This window comes from Mustela nivalis (assembly GCF_964662115.1).
Source record: "Mustela nivalis genome assembly, chromosome: 12".
NCBI classification, from domain to species: domain Eukaryota; kingdom Metazoa; phylum Chordata; class Mammalia; order Carnivora; family Mustelidae; genus Mustela; species Mustela nivalis.
In genome coordinates, this window is record NC_139031.1 from 98,639,508 (window position 1) to 98,656,830 (window position 17,323).

Genomic DNA, 17,323 nt, shown 5'->3' on the forward strand with positions numbered 1-17,323 from the left:
CATTAAACCAGAATTCTGGTAGAGGAGGGAAGAGCAAACAGCACACTTACAAATTTATAGCTCTGGTCAGTGCTAAAAAAGAAAAGTGCCGGTGCAGACATGGGGCGGGGGTGTGCATGTGCACATGGTAAAATACACATAATGTAAAATGGACCACTGTCCCCATTTTTAAGTGTACAAGTCAGCGAAACAAGAGGTTTTAAACAAGGGTATGTGTTAGAGTGAGGCAATCAGAAAAACGTGCTTCCCTTCAACATTTGGGCTGAGTTCTGAAGGACGGAAAGCAAGCGGCAAGCTGGAGAGGAGGGAAGGCATGTTCTGTGTGGAGAGAACAGCTCCTGTGCTCCAGTAGGAAGCTGGGTAAGCAAGAGGCCCCAGAGGATGGCTGTGGGCCCTCGTCCTGGGGAGCTTCTAGGAAGCTCAAGAACCCCCACCGTGCCGGGGCCTGGCATCTCAGCGCTGGGGTGCTGGAATCACAGAGGGAACTGTTTCAGCTCTTAAAGCTAATTTCCCTGGGGTGGACTCAGTTATAATCTTACATTCACCAGTAGGTCCAACTGTAAGTATCTGAGCAGAAATAGAAAGCAGAGAGAGAGGCCGATTGTATGTAAGGATTTGCCTTTTCAAGTAACACTACAACTCACTTCCAACAGATCGGGCTCCCCAGATTGGAAAATACACAAGACACCTGAGCTATGGGTCTCTTCCCTGAGATAAGCTGAAACATGGTTTACACTGTCAAACGGAATTCTTATTCTCTCAGCCGAATAAGAAAGGTAGTGCTCCTCCTACTTCAGACTGCTGGCAAGTACAAGACAGGGACAGAACAAAGTCACAGGGCAGGAAACAATGGCCGGCTTCGGTATCAATCATCAACATCATTTCTCCTGAAATATTAGTCTGAAAGAACTCATTTTAAGAGAGAAACTGATAAGGAACAGGGAAATGGGCATATAGGAACAAGGAAAGAGAGAAAGCAGGACCTCAGTTAGGGAAAAGGAGTGGTACAGTTAGAAGGGCCGTTCTCTGAAGTACTCAGGACTGATTGCTGAGCAGGTTTGGGGAGCTTTCCATGGATTAAGAGAGGAAGTTCCTGCCTTTTCTATTATCAAAAGTAAGCTGGTTTGTTCAGTCCCATTTGTTTTTCCCAATCCCTTTCTGCCCTCCCCCAGCACTTGGTTCTCTCCCAGGACAACTCTGCAGGAGTGGGAGCCCCCCAGCAGCAGGGCTCATGGGCAGAACCCTGTCTGTTTTTCCTCCTTCCCAGTGAGCTTCCCAGCTGAAGCAAAGGTGCTCTCGGTCTAGTTGTTCTAAGCCGAATGATCTCATTCAAACAGTGTTGGTTAAAGATTACTTGAGATTTCAGAACTGGCATGGAGGTTTGAAAGCATTTTCCTCCAAAACCTTCGTCCTATGGTAAGTAGACAGACTTCTTCAAAAACAAGGTGGGACGCGGGTTGGAGAGCAGCCCTTGCTTCCCTCCATGTCCAGCTCTGTACTCCCATCCTGTCCCTCTCCCCCAAACACCTGCGCCCCACATGAGTTTCCTGCCACTCTCTCACCACATAGGCTCTTCTTATGTCTCTGTCCCATCAGTGTGCTGGTCCCTCTGCACAGAACACCGTTGCTGAGACCTGGTCAGAAGATTTGTCAGCTTTTCCCCATTTTTCTGGCATCAGACACTCTGATTTAAACACTGGTTTAAGACTCCCCACATCCATGGGTGCCTTTGGCTCAGGTCGTGATCTTGAGGTCCTGGGATGGAGCCCTGCATCAGGCTCCCTGCTCAGCAGGAAGTCTGCTTCTCCCTCTGCCTCTGCTCCCTGCTGCCATGCTCTTTCTCTCTCTAATAAATAAAAAATCTGGGGCACCTGGGTGGCTCAGTGGGTTAAGCCTCTGCCTTCGGCTCAGGTCATGATCTCAGGGTCCTGAGATCGAGTCCCACATCGGGCTCTCTGCTCGGCAGGAAGCCTGTTTCCCCCCCCCCTTCTCTGTCTGCCCCTCTGCCTACTTGTGATCTCTCTCTGTCAAATAAATAAATAAAACCTTCAAAAAAAAAAGTAAAAATAAAAATAAATCTGTTAAAAAAATAATAAAACTCTCCACATATAATTACCTATTTAGACATGTCTCTTTTAGGAGTCTGACTAAGTGCTCTCCAGAGGGCCCTGGTGCATACCAGACCCTTAATGTTTACCCCGAGAAGAAATGCATTGAGCGGGAAGAACCCAGGCATCCTCTGACTTCAGCTGGGGCACCTCAAAATTACACCTCAAAGTCTTTTCTGGCTATATCCCCACTTTAGGACATGTGGTGAGAATCTCAACACTAATAACTTGGCCACATCTGTCATCTGTCACTCCTTCTTTGATGACACTCACAAGATGTCTCTTTGTCCGGATCCCACTAGCTCACCGCATGCTGTCTTACTAATGTGCCCCAACTCTGACAAGGGGCCCTGGCCAGGGGCTCGATGGCACCTGACTGCTGGTTCAGGTAAAGCTTCCTGGGAAAGCCAAGAGAATATGCTCTAGTTTCCAGGACTTCATATTTTTCCTGGACTCTCGATATTTTAATTCTTTTTTTTTTTTTTTCAAGAGAGTGAGCACAGGGGCGGGGACAGGGGGATGTGAGGCAGGGAGAGAGAGGATCCTAAGCAGGCTCCATGTCCAGCACAGAGCCCAACACAGGCCTCTATCTCATGACCCTGAGATCATGACCTGAGCTAAAATCAAGAGTCAGATGCTTAATTGAATGAGCCACCCAGGTGCCCCCTGGACTCTCAGTTTTGCTTTAAGACTTTTATTTATTTATTTGACAGAGAGAGTCCAAGTAAGCAGAGCAGCAGGCAGAGGGAGAGAGAGAAGGAGGCTCTCCGCTGAGCAGGGAGTCCTTTGCAGGACTCAATCCCAGGAACCTGAGATCATGACTGAGTGAAAGGCAGAGGCTTAGCCCACTGAGTCACCCAGGCATCCCTGGACTCTCAATTTAAAAAAAAAAAAAAAATCACATAATACCTAAACTTTGACAATTTTTTTTTTCATTTTTAGGAACACTTGGTGCTTTAGGCAAGCTGGCTATTTCAGGATTCTTGTCCCAGGCAGTCTGGTCTTGTAGTACTACACAAGGCCCCATGGAGGAAAAACTCTGAGGGCCAGTAATGTGTGAAGCCAGGCCAAGCTCTGGAAGACCCCCCACTCACTGGTCCTCCTGTCCCTGCCGTGGTACTGATCCACTCCACGTTAAAGTGCACCCCAAAATGCTTGCAGTTAGAAAATCTTAGGCCAAAAAACATTTACCTTCATTTATAGAGTTTTAGGTACCAACATGGCACCTGATTCTTGCCAGAAGTGGTGACTTCGAGACAGGGAATGCCCAAGCCAGCCCTGAGGGAAGCCAGGGTAGGCTCAGATAGGACAGATGAGCTGAGCCCCCAAATGACTGATGCCTCATTAAGGAGGTGGTGACAGTGACAGGAGACTAGCCCCTCCTATCAAAGACAACGTGACATGTGGAATCCCCACTCACAGGTGTTTTCCCTAATCAAAAATGAGTAAGGGAACGAGAAAACCTCAAAAAATGTCAAATGGCTACTTTAGTATGCTCAGTAGAAGCCTTAAAGTCTCTGGAAGCCAGTGATGTCAGATCCAAAAGTGATCTAGAAGCTTTGGGAGTTTGCCTGGAGGGTAGCCTCACCGCAGGGAACAGAGGAGGGTGATTGCAGGAAATGCCCCACTGGCTTCACGCAAATCCTCTCCCACCCAGGCCCTGCCGTCCCTGGGTTCTGAAGCAGTATCTCATCTAGAGTGTCCAGTAAATTTTCAGATATACACCCAGACGGGCGTGCCCCAAGGACAGCAATGCAAGGGTTCTCCCGCTGTTACTGGAAACCACACCTCTGGCCTTCGGGGATGCTCTGTCAGCAGTACACTCTCATTCCCTCTGGGTAGAATTCTTCAGACTTCACACAGCTCCCGATTTCCCTCAGCAGAGCTGGAAGGCGGGCAGCAGGCTGTCCCTCCCAAAAGTTAGCTTCAGCTGACACAGCGTGAATGGGAACAGCTTTAAGGCAGCAGGGACTTCAGAGTGAGATTTGCTATTCTCAGTCTTTCAATCACCCTCAGTTCCATCTCAGAAACCAGGAGCTGCTGAAGGGACAACACTGTCATCCCGCCCACCCACCCTCCAACAGATGGGCTCCTCTTTCCCAGCCACAGCCTGTGAAAATGGGAACGAGCTTCCTGCAAACTGGGAGCAGAAGTGCTCATCATGAAGCCGGTCTGAACATACCTGTTTTCTTGACCGAGGCTGTCCCCGCGACCGGGACCCCAGGGGAAGGTGATGTGGTAATACTGAGTGTGGCCGCAGCTCTGGGGGGCAGGAGGCGGGAGGGAGAGCAAAGCATTGGAGACCAGGAAGAGTTGAGACCTACCAAAAATACCAGAGCCTCTGGATGGAGAGGGCCCGCACGCAGCACCTGGAGCCACAGCAGTCCTCGTACGGGCGGCATCTGCAGGAGAGAGAGGCAGAGGCTGCTCACTGTCAGGCTGGGAAGGCAAACAGAACCAGCATGAGATCCAGGCTGATTTCAGGGCCAAGGACGGAACCGACTGCTGTCAGTCTGGACGCCCAGACATAAAAGTACTGAGATAGACGCAACCGGCATCCTTCAAAGTGCCATATTGCCTCCACATCCCCATGTGCTGGACCACCTTCTGGTGAGGCGTTACCAAAGACCCACAGGAAACCCACCCACTCTGCAGCTGCAAGGAAACTCAACCACAGTCCTGCATTCATGCTCTGTAGGTCCCACTCAGAGCCCGACCCCCGCCATGATGAGGGGCAGGAGAGGGGCATCCCGCACTGGCAAGTCCCATGAGTTATGAAGTCGGACGGCACAGAGGGTTAGTCCTGGTCTCGCCACCTGATGGCTGCGGGACTTCTGACAAGTTACTCAACCTCTGTGAGCCTCAGTTTCCCATAACGGAGTTTTTGCAGTTTCCCAGTAAAATGGGGGGGGAAGGCAGGACCCCTTTATTTATTTTTTTTAAAAGATTTTATTTATTTGACAGACAGAGATCACAAGCAGACAGAGAGGCAGGCAGAGAGAGAGAGGAGGAAGGAGGCTCCCCGCTGAGCAGAGAGCCCAATGCGGGGCTCTATGCCAGGACCCTGAGATCATAACCCGAGCCGAAGGCAGAGGCTTAACCCACTGAGCCACCCAGGGCCCTGACAGGACCTCTTTAAATGACCACTGTAAGTTCTACAGCCATCGTCCTTCTCCAATCTACTCACAGGGCTGTCCTTGCTCTTGCTGAGGCTGGCCCCTCCCCGGTGCCTGAGGCGGGGGGCCTCAGGACTCAGTGTGGACTCTAAAGAGTCAAGTTAGCTTCCTTTACTGTTCCATTCCCCCAATCATTTTTGTGGAAAAGAGAGACTACCATGAAAGCTGAAGCCCCTTGGTTCGCATTTTGGAATTTACAGAGCAACTTTCACCCCAGTGACGTGAGTTCAAGTGGTCGTGGGTGGGGGAAAAGGAGCAAGGTGGGCTGTTTCTTAGTCGCTTTACATGGTCATAGAGCTGTGATCTACATTCCTATCAGTTTTCTTCTCTTAAAAGAAAATTGCTGGGAAGCAACACGGCACTTTGAACGATGCTGGAATTTGATTCTGGATCCTAGACACTGAATTTGTAGGTAAGTCCAGTACAAATTGACTTGTTAAATGAAGAAAAATGTGTAGAAAATAGCTCCCTAGGAAATATAAGTGAAGACTAGTTAAGATGGTGAGTTAGGAGTTAAGTGAAACTCAGTAAGCCTGCGCTCCAGTGCTGTTTGTCCTTAGTTGGCTCCCAGAGCTTGCGTCTGTCTTTTTAGCTCCCCAGCCCCGACTGCTGCTAAATCCTCCATCATTTCAAGGACCAACTGAGCTGAGTGACTCCTGCTGAACCACCACCACCAGCAGAACCAGAATCTCGCACACACACATTCTCGACAGGACACAGATGTTTTCCCACCCAGTTCTCCCACAGCCCACAGACATGGACTTGTATGTACCAGGTAGAACTCGTTACGACTGCCACGAGATGCTCCCATAAGTTGGTGACAGAAGGTGATCTGTTTAACCTGCTTTAATCAACCAACAAATAGGAAAGCACCAAAGTGTCTGCTTAAATAATGCTGCTGGTTGAACAAAGAAAAAAAGAGACAAACGAAAAACAGACTCTGACCTATGGAGAACAAACTGGTGGTCATCAGAGGGGAGACAGGCAAAGGGAAGGGGGACGGGTGATGGAGATTTCAAGTACACTTATCACGATGAGCACTGATAATGTGAAGAATTGTTGAATTGTCATATTGCACATGTGGAACTAATATAACACTATATATGAATTATACTTGAATTAAACAATTTAAAAAATGCTGCTGGTTCTTACAACCTATGCATCCATCAAAAAGCCACCAAGGCGCTAGTAGAAACGTGTTTCTGTGCTGGACCCTGGGGGGTGGAGCAATGAGAAGCCAGACAGAAGTCCCTGTCACGGAGGAGCTTCCTTTCTAGGAGAGAAAGACAAACAAGCAAGAAGAAAAATACAAACTGTGTTAGATGGCAGCAAGTTCTACTTTGGTGAAAAATAAAGTAGCAGCTGGCAGGCTAAAAGCAAGGGAGAGGGGGTGGCAGGTAAGACTAATTCCAACAGGGTGTTCCGGGATGACTCACTGAGAAGGGGACACCTGAGCAGACACCACGCAGAAATCCAGCCTGGCAACGACCTGGGCTGGCACGAGCCCTCAGTGCTGGTGGAGGAGTGCTGGCTCCAGTCCTAGCCACACAGACACTGCGGGTGCACGTGGAAAAGAACAGTTAAGCACAGAACATGAGAGGAAATGAAATGCCCGGTTCGGGGGCTGCGGGGGGGTGGGCAGGGGATCCAGGCCAGGGCTGGACCAGCAAGGACCCAATACCACTCAAGCAACACACTCTGCCCACGTGATGCACAGCACTATCCCCAGCAACTCCTTGGTGCCCTCCTCCTCAAGAATCTCAATGGTCTTGGGTAACCAGTACGTGTGTCTGTGTGTGTGTGTGTCGCGCATGCACACATACCACAAGGTGGTATGTAATCTAAGACTCTCCCGCTGGCTTTAAGAAGTAGCTGCTGTGTGTTAAGAGGCCACGTGCTGGAGATGGGGGGTGGTCTCCAGGAGCCGGATGCAACCACCAACCGGCCAGCAAGGGAACTGGGACTTCCGCCGGCCAACCACAGGAGCAGAATTCTGCCAACAACCTGCACAAACTTGCAGGAGAACCCCGAGCCACAGATGAGGACACAGCCCGGCCAACTCCTGACTTCAGCTTTGTGAGAACCAGAGCAAAGGACCTACTAGTGGCTGCTGTGCCCAGACTTGTGATCTACAGGAATTATAATAAATGTACATAATTTCAGTCTGCTAACTTTGCAGTAATTTATTACAAAGCAATAGAACACGAATCCAAATTAGAACAAAGGTTACAGGTAAGGAGCACTTCTTACATCCTAGACACTAGGACAAGTGTCTTTACCACTGTCTTTTTCTCCTAGAAGGAAAGCTCCTCCATGGCAGGGGCTTCTGTCTGGCTTTACCAGCTCTACCACTCTCTCATTGAACACGCAGAGCACCCACACACAAGGGAAGTGTTATTAGCTTCAGCTTTGAAAGAAGCTCAGGAAACAAAGCATCCGGGATATTATGCCTCCTTTCAGTCCAGGGCACAATCTGCTAAAGCTAAGAATGGACCTGGCCGGCATTTCGAGAAAGTGTTGGCACAGACACTGCCTCTTGAGTAATACTGAGTGTTCCATTACCAAAGGGTGACTTTGTCCCCACTTGGTTTGCCTCTTCTACAAGCTGCTATGGACCAAGCCATCCCAGCGATGGTGTGTGGTAACTATACTCAGTGACACCGATTTCATGACCATTTAGCTCCTGTGAATGAACCAACTGGAAGGGACAAAGAGAAGCGGGCAGTGAAGGGATGCCTGAGAACTAGCAAAAGAGGCTGAGAAAATGTAGAAGGTGAAGGTGAGGTTTACTGTGGTGAGCCAATCCCAGAGGGCAAATTCAGCCCTGAGGAAGTGGGAGGGAGAGGAAGGATATTCAGCAAGACCAAGGAAACTGAGACAATGTGAGCCAAGCACTGAAGCCTCAGGCAAATGGCAGCAGGTCCTGGGGACAGAGCTTACAGGCAGAAACTCAGCAACCAATTTTCAATAATGCCTGTGGGGGTTCTAGCTTTAATTTGGAACTGTATATTCACCACAAAGATTCCCCAAAATGCCTATACCACCCTATGTCAATAACTCTCTACAATTACTCACTTTATCATAAAAGATAGAAATAATACAGTAAGATATGATATCAGATAAAAGTATGATGTTCACTTGGAAAGGACTACCAATGCTCCCACAATATTATACATCAGAACCGTGTTTTTCAACTACTGTGACCCACTAGTGGGTCGTGAAATCGCATAAGTTGTGATATCTGTTTTATAAAGGTAAAGATTGATTTTAAAAAATCAGAGGGCATCACATATAATAACTGTTCTGTGAAACTTCTCCTTCGCTCACATATACACCATACAGATATGTGTGTACTTGGTCGCAACCAAGAAAAGGGTATTTCTTCAATGCTTCTGTTGTGTAAGCTCCAAGAGTGGACAAGCTCAGGTTTCTGTTGTATCTAAATGAGCTTCTTTCATCCTCCTGAGGGCAGTGTTCAGTTCCAACCAGAAGCTTACATCCTGCTGTCAATGGTGCTGGGCTAAGGTCTGTTTCAGGTCCCCTGTGACTTCTGCCTGGGTGCCACACTGGTCAAATGGCTGTTGCGTTTTTATACCAATTCTACTGAAAGATGCCTTGCGGTGATCAAATTCTAGAAGATGCAACTCTCATGAAAGACCTCTCAAGTGGGGACGCCCCCGCCCACGTGCCTACTTACGAGCACCCCCCTGAAGGGGGGCAGGAGGTGGCTGTGGGAGGTAGAGAACAGAGATGGCACATATTTGCAGCGTAGGAGGAATGAGACTGTTAATCTCTCCATTGCTCCACTGCCTTTGCCACCACAGTGTTTCCCATGTCCCTCCCTCTGGGCTCTGCCTCTAACTCTAACTAGAGCTGCCTCGAGGAACGGTTCAGAGCTGAAGCCGTACTCAGGGAGTCCATCCAATTCTGGTAAACGTAAACTTGGTATAAAAAAGGAAAGCAGGTAAAGGGATAAACATCTGGTGAATGGATCATCTTCCAGGAGCTGAATTTGATAAAAATGCTTCTCCTTCCCAGCTATACTTACAAGCAAGCATTTGGTACTTTGAACCCTAAGCCCCTTCAGCATCCTATTTCCCAGGTTAGAAAAAAAACACTTAAGACATGAACTTCTATAAGCCTCTTGTCTCAAACCCTAAACACACACACACTCCCCTCGGCCTGAGAATCAAGGCAGAAGTGTAAGGACTTCGAGTTCCTAATTCAAATTACTCTCTGTTGGCAAGAGTCAACATCTAAGTGCTCTAGCTCTTACTTTTCAGGATCCCAATTTGGAACGCTAGCAGTAAATATTTGTTGTCAACTGATTATCTGCTTTCTTTTCTCAAAACAGAGCAAGCTTTATGCTCCCTTGTTTCGCGGCAGACCCATTCACTCCAGGCCTACTTGTGGCTCATCTGTGGTCCTGGACTGGCTCCAAGTGTCGACGCTGATGGGTGCCAGCCTCTTGAAGGAGCATGTAATTACCCGTGGGGTGACACTTTTACCCACTTTCTTCCTGCTACTTTTTTCCCAGGGAACCTGCTGGCAAATTGGAGGCCTCAAGAACACACCTGTTGGTGTTCCAAACAGCTGTGATTGTAAGAGGAAAGTTAAGTGTCACACCGAGCTGAACTAAAAGTGGGAAACATTAGCAGGCGGTCCAGCATACTAAGTAAGCCATCATCTGACACATCAGGGCCAGTGCTCCTAGGGCCCAAGCCCAAAATGGCACTGATGTTCCCAAAGACCGCTGAAGACTAACAAGGCCCACTACCTTCACTGCGCAGGATGCAGAATAAATCAGATGAAATTTTCCTTCTTGTTCTACCCTGTGTGTCACCTTTCAGACTCGCAGTAGAAAGGAACAAACATTGCTTAAGTACATCCACCCCTCAACATAACTAATTGTAAGTCCAGGACACCAAAACACACACAACTGCTTCAAAGATGCAAAAACAGTATGTACTTCAGCAGCACCGGCTACTTCAGTGAGCCAGGTCCCCTCCACTGTATCCTAGGATCCACACACAATTTCTGAGGAGGTCAGAGAGGGGGTTGTGAGTTTGTAAGTAAGCACGTTACAGAGAGAGAATGAGACTGCTCAGCCTTTCGTGTCCAGTGATAGGAGCTGAGATCCTGAGGATACAGAATGTAAAAGGAAGTCTAAGACTGGACTTAGAAATGTGTCACAACAGTGATTAAATGCGACTGTAACAGGATGGAGCCCTCGGGAGTTTCAGGAGTCTGAGAAGTCAGCACACATCACATCTGGCACCGTCCAGGAGGGAAGGCGGTCTGGCCGCTGGACATGCGTTTCCTTAGCTGTTGAGTCTGAGTCTCAAGAGCAGAATCTCATGGAGCAGGGAACGCCCCATGTTAATGAAGTCACGGAATCTTTGTAGTAAAGAAAAATGGCCAAATGTTGATACGTTAACTCTTTCATGTGGCGTAAAATGGTCATTGATATTTAAACTGATTCATGGAAGATCATCTCGGCACCTGGCCAAACAACTAAAATATTAGTTAAGTATTCAGAGTGGAGGTCTATAGCTGGAGTGTGTGGGGTCTGTCATTTTTTTTAGTGTTCAACAGAGAACACGGCATGGTTAACAAATGACAACTTTAGAGTTTTAAGTAACTTGCGGTGGCCTGAGTGGGTTAAAGCCTCTGCCTTCAGCTCAAGTCATGATCCCGGGTCCTGGGATCGAGCCCCGCACTGGCTCTCTGCTCAGCGAGGAGCCTGCTTCCTCCTCTCTCTGCCTGCCTCTCTGCCTGCTTGTGATCTCTGTCAAATAAATTAAAAAAAAAAAAAAAAAAAAAACTTTATAGAGTTTTAAGTAACTTCCCATCAACATCGTGTCATTTAAAATTCCAATCTATTCCATTACCTGCTGGATTAAGTCTCAGCAAACTACTCCCTTCCCTTTAAGTTCTGCCAGTACAACATATTTTTCTTGTTCGATCCCAAGTTTCTTAGTCTGACAGGTGGTCTGGTCTCCCGAATTACATACTTTATGTACCTTGATATCTAGACTTGTTTCTTATCTTGCTTTTATCACCCTCTCTTTGCTCCCACAGAGCAAAGCACATGGCAGATGCGTGAAGACGATTTACCAAGTCAGAATCAGGAAATACACTCAGCATCATCAGAAATCCCCAATAATCTGCGAGAAACTAGACTCCTTGGAAAAACTAAACACAGTCTTACAAGATTTGGAGAGAACTCCAAGAGGTAAGTAAAACTCTGGGGGCACAGAGCAGAGGTCAACTCAATCCTCAGTATACCCGATGCCCCTGGGGTATCTCCTTGGCCCACCTCCTTATAAGAGCTTGAAGAGCTCCGTGCCTTAGTCGCAGGGAGGACGGTGGCCTCTGACCACAGCCCGTGATGGACTCCCACTTCCTCACACAGCGCTGTCCGCTCCCTCCGGCAGGATCTCCTGGGTACCAGCCTTCCACGGGGACAGACATTCCTCCTCATTCGGAATCCACGACCGGCTCTCACTGGGCCTATCCCGCTTCCCGCGCCCTCACAGAATGAGGAGCCCTGTCAGTGTCTGAAAGAATCCCCGTGGTTTCCAGAGTCTTCTGTCCGCCCGGAAAGTACGGGAAGTATACAGTACAGTTTTCAGACAGTCTCCGTTCCCCACACTCTGGAAGAACGTCCGTTCCCTCTCGCGTTTACACTGCCTGCAGCCTCAGACGGTGCTAACGTTCTCGGCAACCACGGAACACAGCGGAGAGAGGACGACCCACCAGCTAAAGCGTCCAGACTTTTCTCAGTCCGGAAGCTGGGTCTTCCCACCCTGCGCTGCAGGCTAGGCGGTCTAAATGCTGATCTAAGAGTGATCTGCAGTTCAATGCCTGAAACCCGGCCCAGCATTCCAGCCAGTCAGTCGGGAGCTTCTGGAACCTCATTCTGTCGCTCCAAGCATACACGAGTCCTTCCAGTTTTCTGTCATTTAAATGAAGACTCCGAGTCAAGTCTTCTTGGGACCCAGGAATGATGGACATACCCAGCCCCTGGGCTCCTCCCGTCGGCACCACCGGGCAGCGGACGACGTGACGCGCTGCGTCCGGTAACGCCACAGCAAGGTCAGGTGGAGGCGGCGGCTCGGTCCTAAGCATGAAGCGGGCCCTTTCCATACCTCACCACTGAAATCTAGAACAGAGGTCTTCCCAAAGTCCAACGGGCTGCCCGGAAGATGAAAACCGAAGAGAAAAAAAGAAACCTACGCTGCTACGTAAGCGATTCCTGGCCAAGCTGCACGGAATGGTAGCGGGTGGGCGGGGGTGTGCGCTAAAGCGGAGCACCACGCAGAAGCCGGAGCACGAGCCCCGCGCAGGCGCAGTACCAACCCCAGACGCTGGCCAATCAGATCAGCTCACTGTCTGGACAGAGAGAGAGCGGTTTTATGGGGCGCCTGGGTGGCTCAATCGTTAAGCATCTGCCTTAGTTCACGATCCCAGGGTCCTGGGATGGAGCCCTACATCGGGCTCCCTGCTTAGTGGGGAGCCTGTTTCTTCCTCTCCACTCCCCCTCCTTGTGCTCTCTCGCTGTGCCTCTCTCTGTCGAATAAATAAAATGTTTTTTTTTTTTTTTTTTTTTTTTTAAAAAGGCAGTATTGGAATTACATACGCATTTACAAAGGAAAGAAGAAAGAAAGGATCCAAGACCACCTCTCCCTACCCCCTATGAGTATGACTGCTGCAGCGGGCCTTCCACGCTATCACTGGAATCAGTGGTAATGTACGGGGGATGGAGCAAGTGGTGAACTCCATTGGAGACCTTCCTTCCATGTTGGTATTTTATTAATCATACTTTTATAAGTATAGTTCCTGCACCAGTTACGAACCCACCTAACTGGCCTGTTTATTTAGATGAGAATTCCCTGTCTCATTGTTGAGCTATTGTGTGAGAGGCTATTAAACGTCCCCATGAACCTCAGGCCCACTGTCAAGTCACACATCTCCCAGTCCTATGGTCTCTTTGAACAAATTAGCCCAACCTCACAGGACATTAGAGGGGCAAACCCTAATTAGTTGTAAACGATCACAAAATATTCCTTTAAAAATCTCTTCTAGATGATTCTCCTGAAGCCTCCACTTTGCCATCTGCCCTTTTAAAATCTCAGCTTGCTTCCTAAGCAGACAGAAAACATCACAAACTTAGAAAAATTAGAACTGGTTATACTTAGGGTGGCACTGGTATTTACCTAGGGAATTTTTACCTTTACTTTTACTTTGGGAGAAAATCCTATCCATGCTTACCATAAGTTCTAAAATTAACAGATTAAATGCGTTACAAAGGGCTCCTTCCCTGGCCCTCCAGCCCTTGAATCACTGCTGCCTCAGAGCAGGTGCACCCAGAGTTGAGCTGAGATGATGAGGTATAATGGACCAAGACGCTTTAGCTACTTCTGACCTGTGCTGACTCCCAAGTTTGGAGACCCTAACCTTGAGTTTCTGGGATAGAAGTTTCTCCTCTCAGCAAATTGCTCATCACTTAAAATCAGTTCTATTCAAGTCTATCCTGAAAAACAAAGGGTTTATTCCCTGTACCACTGGGTTAGCTCTCAGATCGAGAAACTAAAACTCCAGCCAGAATAATGAGTTAATATGGAAAATGAAAAACAGAAGTTCTCCTATAATCTTACAGAATTTAAATCTGATAATAATTTTCATCTTATTGAAACACACAGGCATGGAAAATAAAAATGAAATGATATCATTTGCCAATAAAATCTTGAAAATAGACAGATTCTAGTACCCATTAGCTCAGAAAGCAGGAAAGTGAGAGTCAGGCTGACACCTGGCTTCTTTTCTCCTCTTTACTTTCACTTGAGCTGGCTAACTGTTATTCACACGCTCAGAGCTCTTAACTCTCTACTCCATCTCCGGACTTCCTCCTGAGCTGCAAAAACAAAGCCTCCACTGCCCACGCTTCCAGGATGTTCTGCAAGAACTTCAAACTCAACATGCACAGAGCTGACATCCTCTTCTAAATGCCTCCCTAAACCTGCTCTCTTCATGGTCTCTCTCACTGTCTGCCCAACTAGAAATCTCTTGAGTAATGGGGTCCCTTTTCCCCACATCTGCTGGGAAATATTATTTAAGTCCACCACTGTGTTCTTTTGCTCCTTCTTCACAAAGTCAGACCTACCATATTTTGCCCCAACTGCAGCAACAAACTCCTCACTTTAGTCTCTACCTCTCACCCCTGAACTGTTCTGCCAGCTTTCTGGAAGGCCAATGGATGCACCATGCAGAAGGAAGTCTCAACCACTCAGACCCTTCTCAACGAGCCTCACCGTCTTTTTTTTTTTTTTTTTTTTAAGATTTTATTTACTTATTTGATAGACATCACAAGTAGGCAAAAAGGCAGGCAGATCAAGAGAGGGGAAAGCAGGCTCCCCGCGAGCAGAGAGCCCGATGCGGGACTCGATCCCAGGACCCTGAGATCATGACCTGAGCCTAAGACAGAGGCTTTAATCCCCGAGCCTCACCTTCTTTATCCATCTTACCTCCCGACACTTGCCAGGCACCCTAAACCCTAGGCTTGCAGTTCCCCAAATATCTGATGCATCTTCCTACTTCCATATCTTACACCTTCACTAGAGCCTCTGAAATTGCTCCTCACCCTTCAAAGGTCAGTCCTGTGAAGTCTTCACTAATGCCTTCCCTTCATTCTACCCCACACACTGTGATCCCCCCTTTGCTGGATCTCCATTTATACAGCTCTATCACATGCAGCATTACTGTTAGCTACTAATAATAGCATCTGTCCTTCACACTCGACCTTGAGCTTGAGAGCAATCCTATCTCATTCCTTTAGGTACTGCCCAGGTGACTATCATGGTTCCTGGCACACTGTAAGTGTTTTGCCTTACGCGGAAGTGACAATGCGATAGAAAGGAGACTCCCTCAAATGGAATAGCACAGTAACTAACACGAACTCAGGGTACAAAGGGTACTCTGATTACAACATTGCACCCAGTGCTGGTGAGGATGGTTGGAAACAGGTGTCTCCTATACTCTTGGCTGACTATATCATGGCAACATACGGGAGGTTAGTCCCACAGTGTTTATTAAAATATAAAATAAGCATAAACTTTGCTAACACGATTCTATTTGTGCAAAATCATCCCACGACAAAAGTAAGTTCTAGCACATAAAGATACAGTATTTTAAAAGATGTTCATTGAGCAGTGGGGCACACAAAAATCCCTTCTCCAAACTCCTGGGACCAGATACGTGGAGAACTCAGAACCGTCTGCATTCATGAATGATAAGATAGGCAATACCATGAATTATACAATGCAGCCGAGCAGAATCCGCATTGAAATACACAAAACATCTGTTAAAATAATCAAACAAGGAGGCCGTTAGACAGAGGTGGCGTTAGAGCCTATGTAAGCAAACCAAAATCTAAGCCAGAGTTAATTCCTGTAAATGCCTCAAGGTTAAAAACAACCACTCACAAACAGTGAGCTAGGGTTTCTCAAATAATGCAACCACTTAAACCACAGCCAATTAAATAATTTCCTTGCTTTGCTTCTCTATAAAATCCTTGCCGCCAGCACATGTTGGTGCAGTGCTCCTAACTACTTCCATTATGAGACTGCCCAATTTGAATCGATGTTTACTCAAATAAACTCTCAAGAATTCTAATACCTCAGTTAATCTTTTAACACATCTTATTAAATGGAATTTTAAAAAGAACAGCCTTATGTCTATTCAAATCCATTTTTACCACCAAATGAATTATTTAAAAATTTGTTTACATGGAACATTCTCTAGGATATCTCACATGTTAGGCCACAAAATAAATCTCCACAAATGGAAGAACACTGAAATCATATACTGCATTTCTTCTGACAACAACGTATGAACTAGAAATCAATTACAAGGAATAATAATGGGAAAAAAAACACAAACACATGGAAAATAAATAGCATAGTATTAAATAACAAGTGGGTTGATGAAGAAAACAAAGAGGAAATAAAAAATACATGGAGACAGTTAAAAATGAAAATACAATGGTCCATAATCTCTAGGATTCAGTGAAAGCAATTCTGAGAGGAACTTATAGTGAGACAGGCCTCCCTCAAGAAATAAGGAAAATCTCAAATAAATAATCTAATCTTACATCTAAAGACACTAGGAAAGAAAAAAAAAGAACAAAGCCCAAAGTCAGTAGAAGGAAGGAAATAATAAAGATTGGAGAATAAATAAATGAACTAGAAACTAAAAAGAACAGAAAAGATCAATGAAACAAAAAAAACCTGGTTCTTTGAAAAGATAAACAAAATCGACAAACCTTTAGCAAGACTCCTGGAAAAAAAAAAAAAAAAAGTGGGGAGAGGATCCAAATAAATAAGACCAGAAATGGAAGAGAAGTAACAACTGACACAACAGAAATGTAAGGCTTATAAAAGACTACTATTGAAAAATCATATGCAAAGTAGACAATCTAGAAGAAAGGGTAAATTCCTAGAAACATACAATCTTCCAAAACTGACATTTCAAAGAAACAGAAAATCTGAACAGATCAATACTGGCAATGAAATTGAATCAATAATCAAAAAACTCCAACAAACCAAAGTCCAGCAGCAGATGGAGTCACAGGTAAATTCTATGAAACACTGTATTCTCCTAAGGCTAGTCCAAAAAAATAAGAGGAAGGAAAGCTTCTAAATATATTCTATGAGGTCAGCCATTACCCTGACACCAAAACCAGACAAGGGCTCTGCAAAATAAGAAAACTACAGGCCAGTATTCCTGATGAACACAGACGTAAAACTCTCAACAAAATATTAGCAAACCACACTCAATACATGATCAAGTGGGATTTATTCCAGGGATGCAAGGATGATACAACACTTGCGAATGAAGCTATGTGACATGCCACATTAACAAAATGAAGGATAAAAATCACATGATCATCTCAATACATGTAGAAAAAGCATTTGACAAAATTCAAGATTTGTTCATGATAAAAACTCTCAACAAAGTAGGTTTAGAGGGAACATATCT

The 17,323-nt window shown here is 46.5% G+C and overlaps 1 protein-coding gene across 1 annotated transcript in view; it reads right to left on the reverse strand.

Annotated features, from left to right (window-relative positions):
• VOPP1 (VOPP1 WW domain binding protein) overlaps positions 1-17,323 on the reverse strand; it is a 110,514-nt gene that overhangs the window by 30,164 nt on the left and 63,027 nt on the right. Inside the window, exon 3 of the mRNA XM_082691744.1 lies at positions 4,433-4,510. Within this exon, the coding sequence (XP_082547870.1) occupies positions 4,433-4,510 (78 nt within the window). The remainder of the gene's footprint in view (positions 1-4,432; positions 4,511-17,323) is intronic.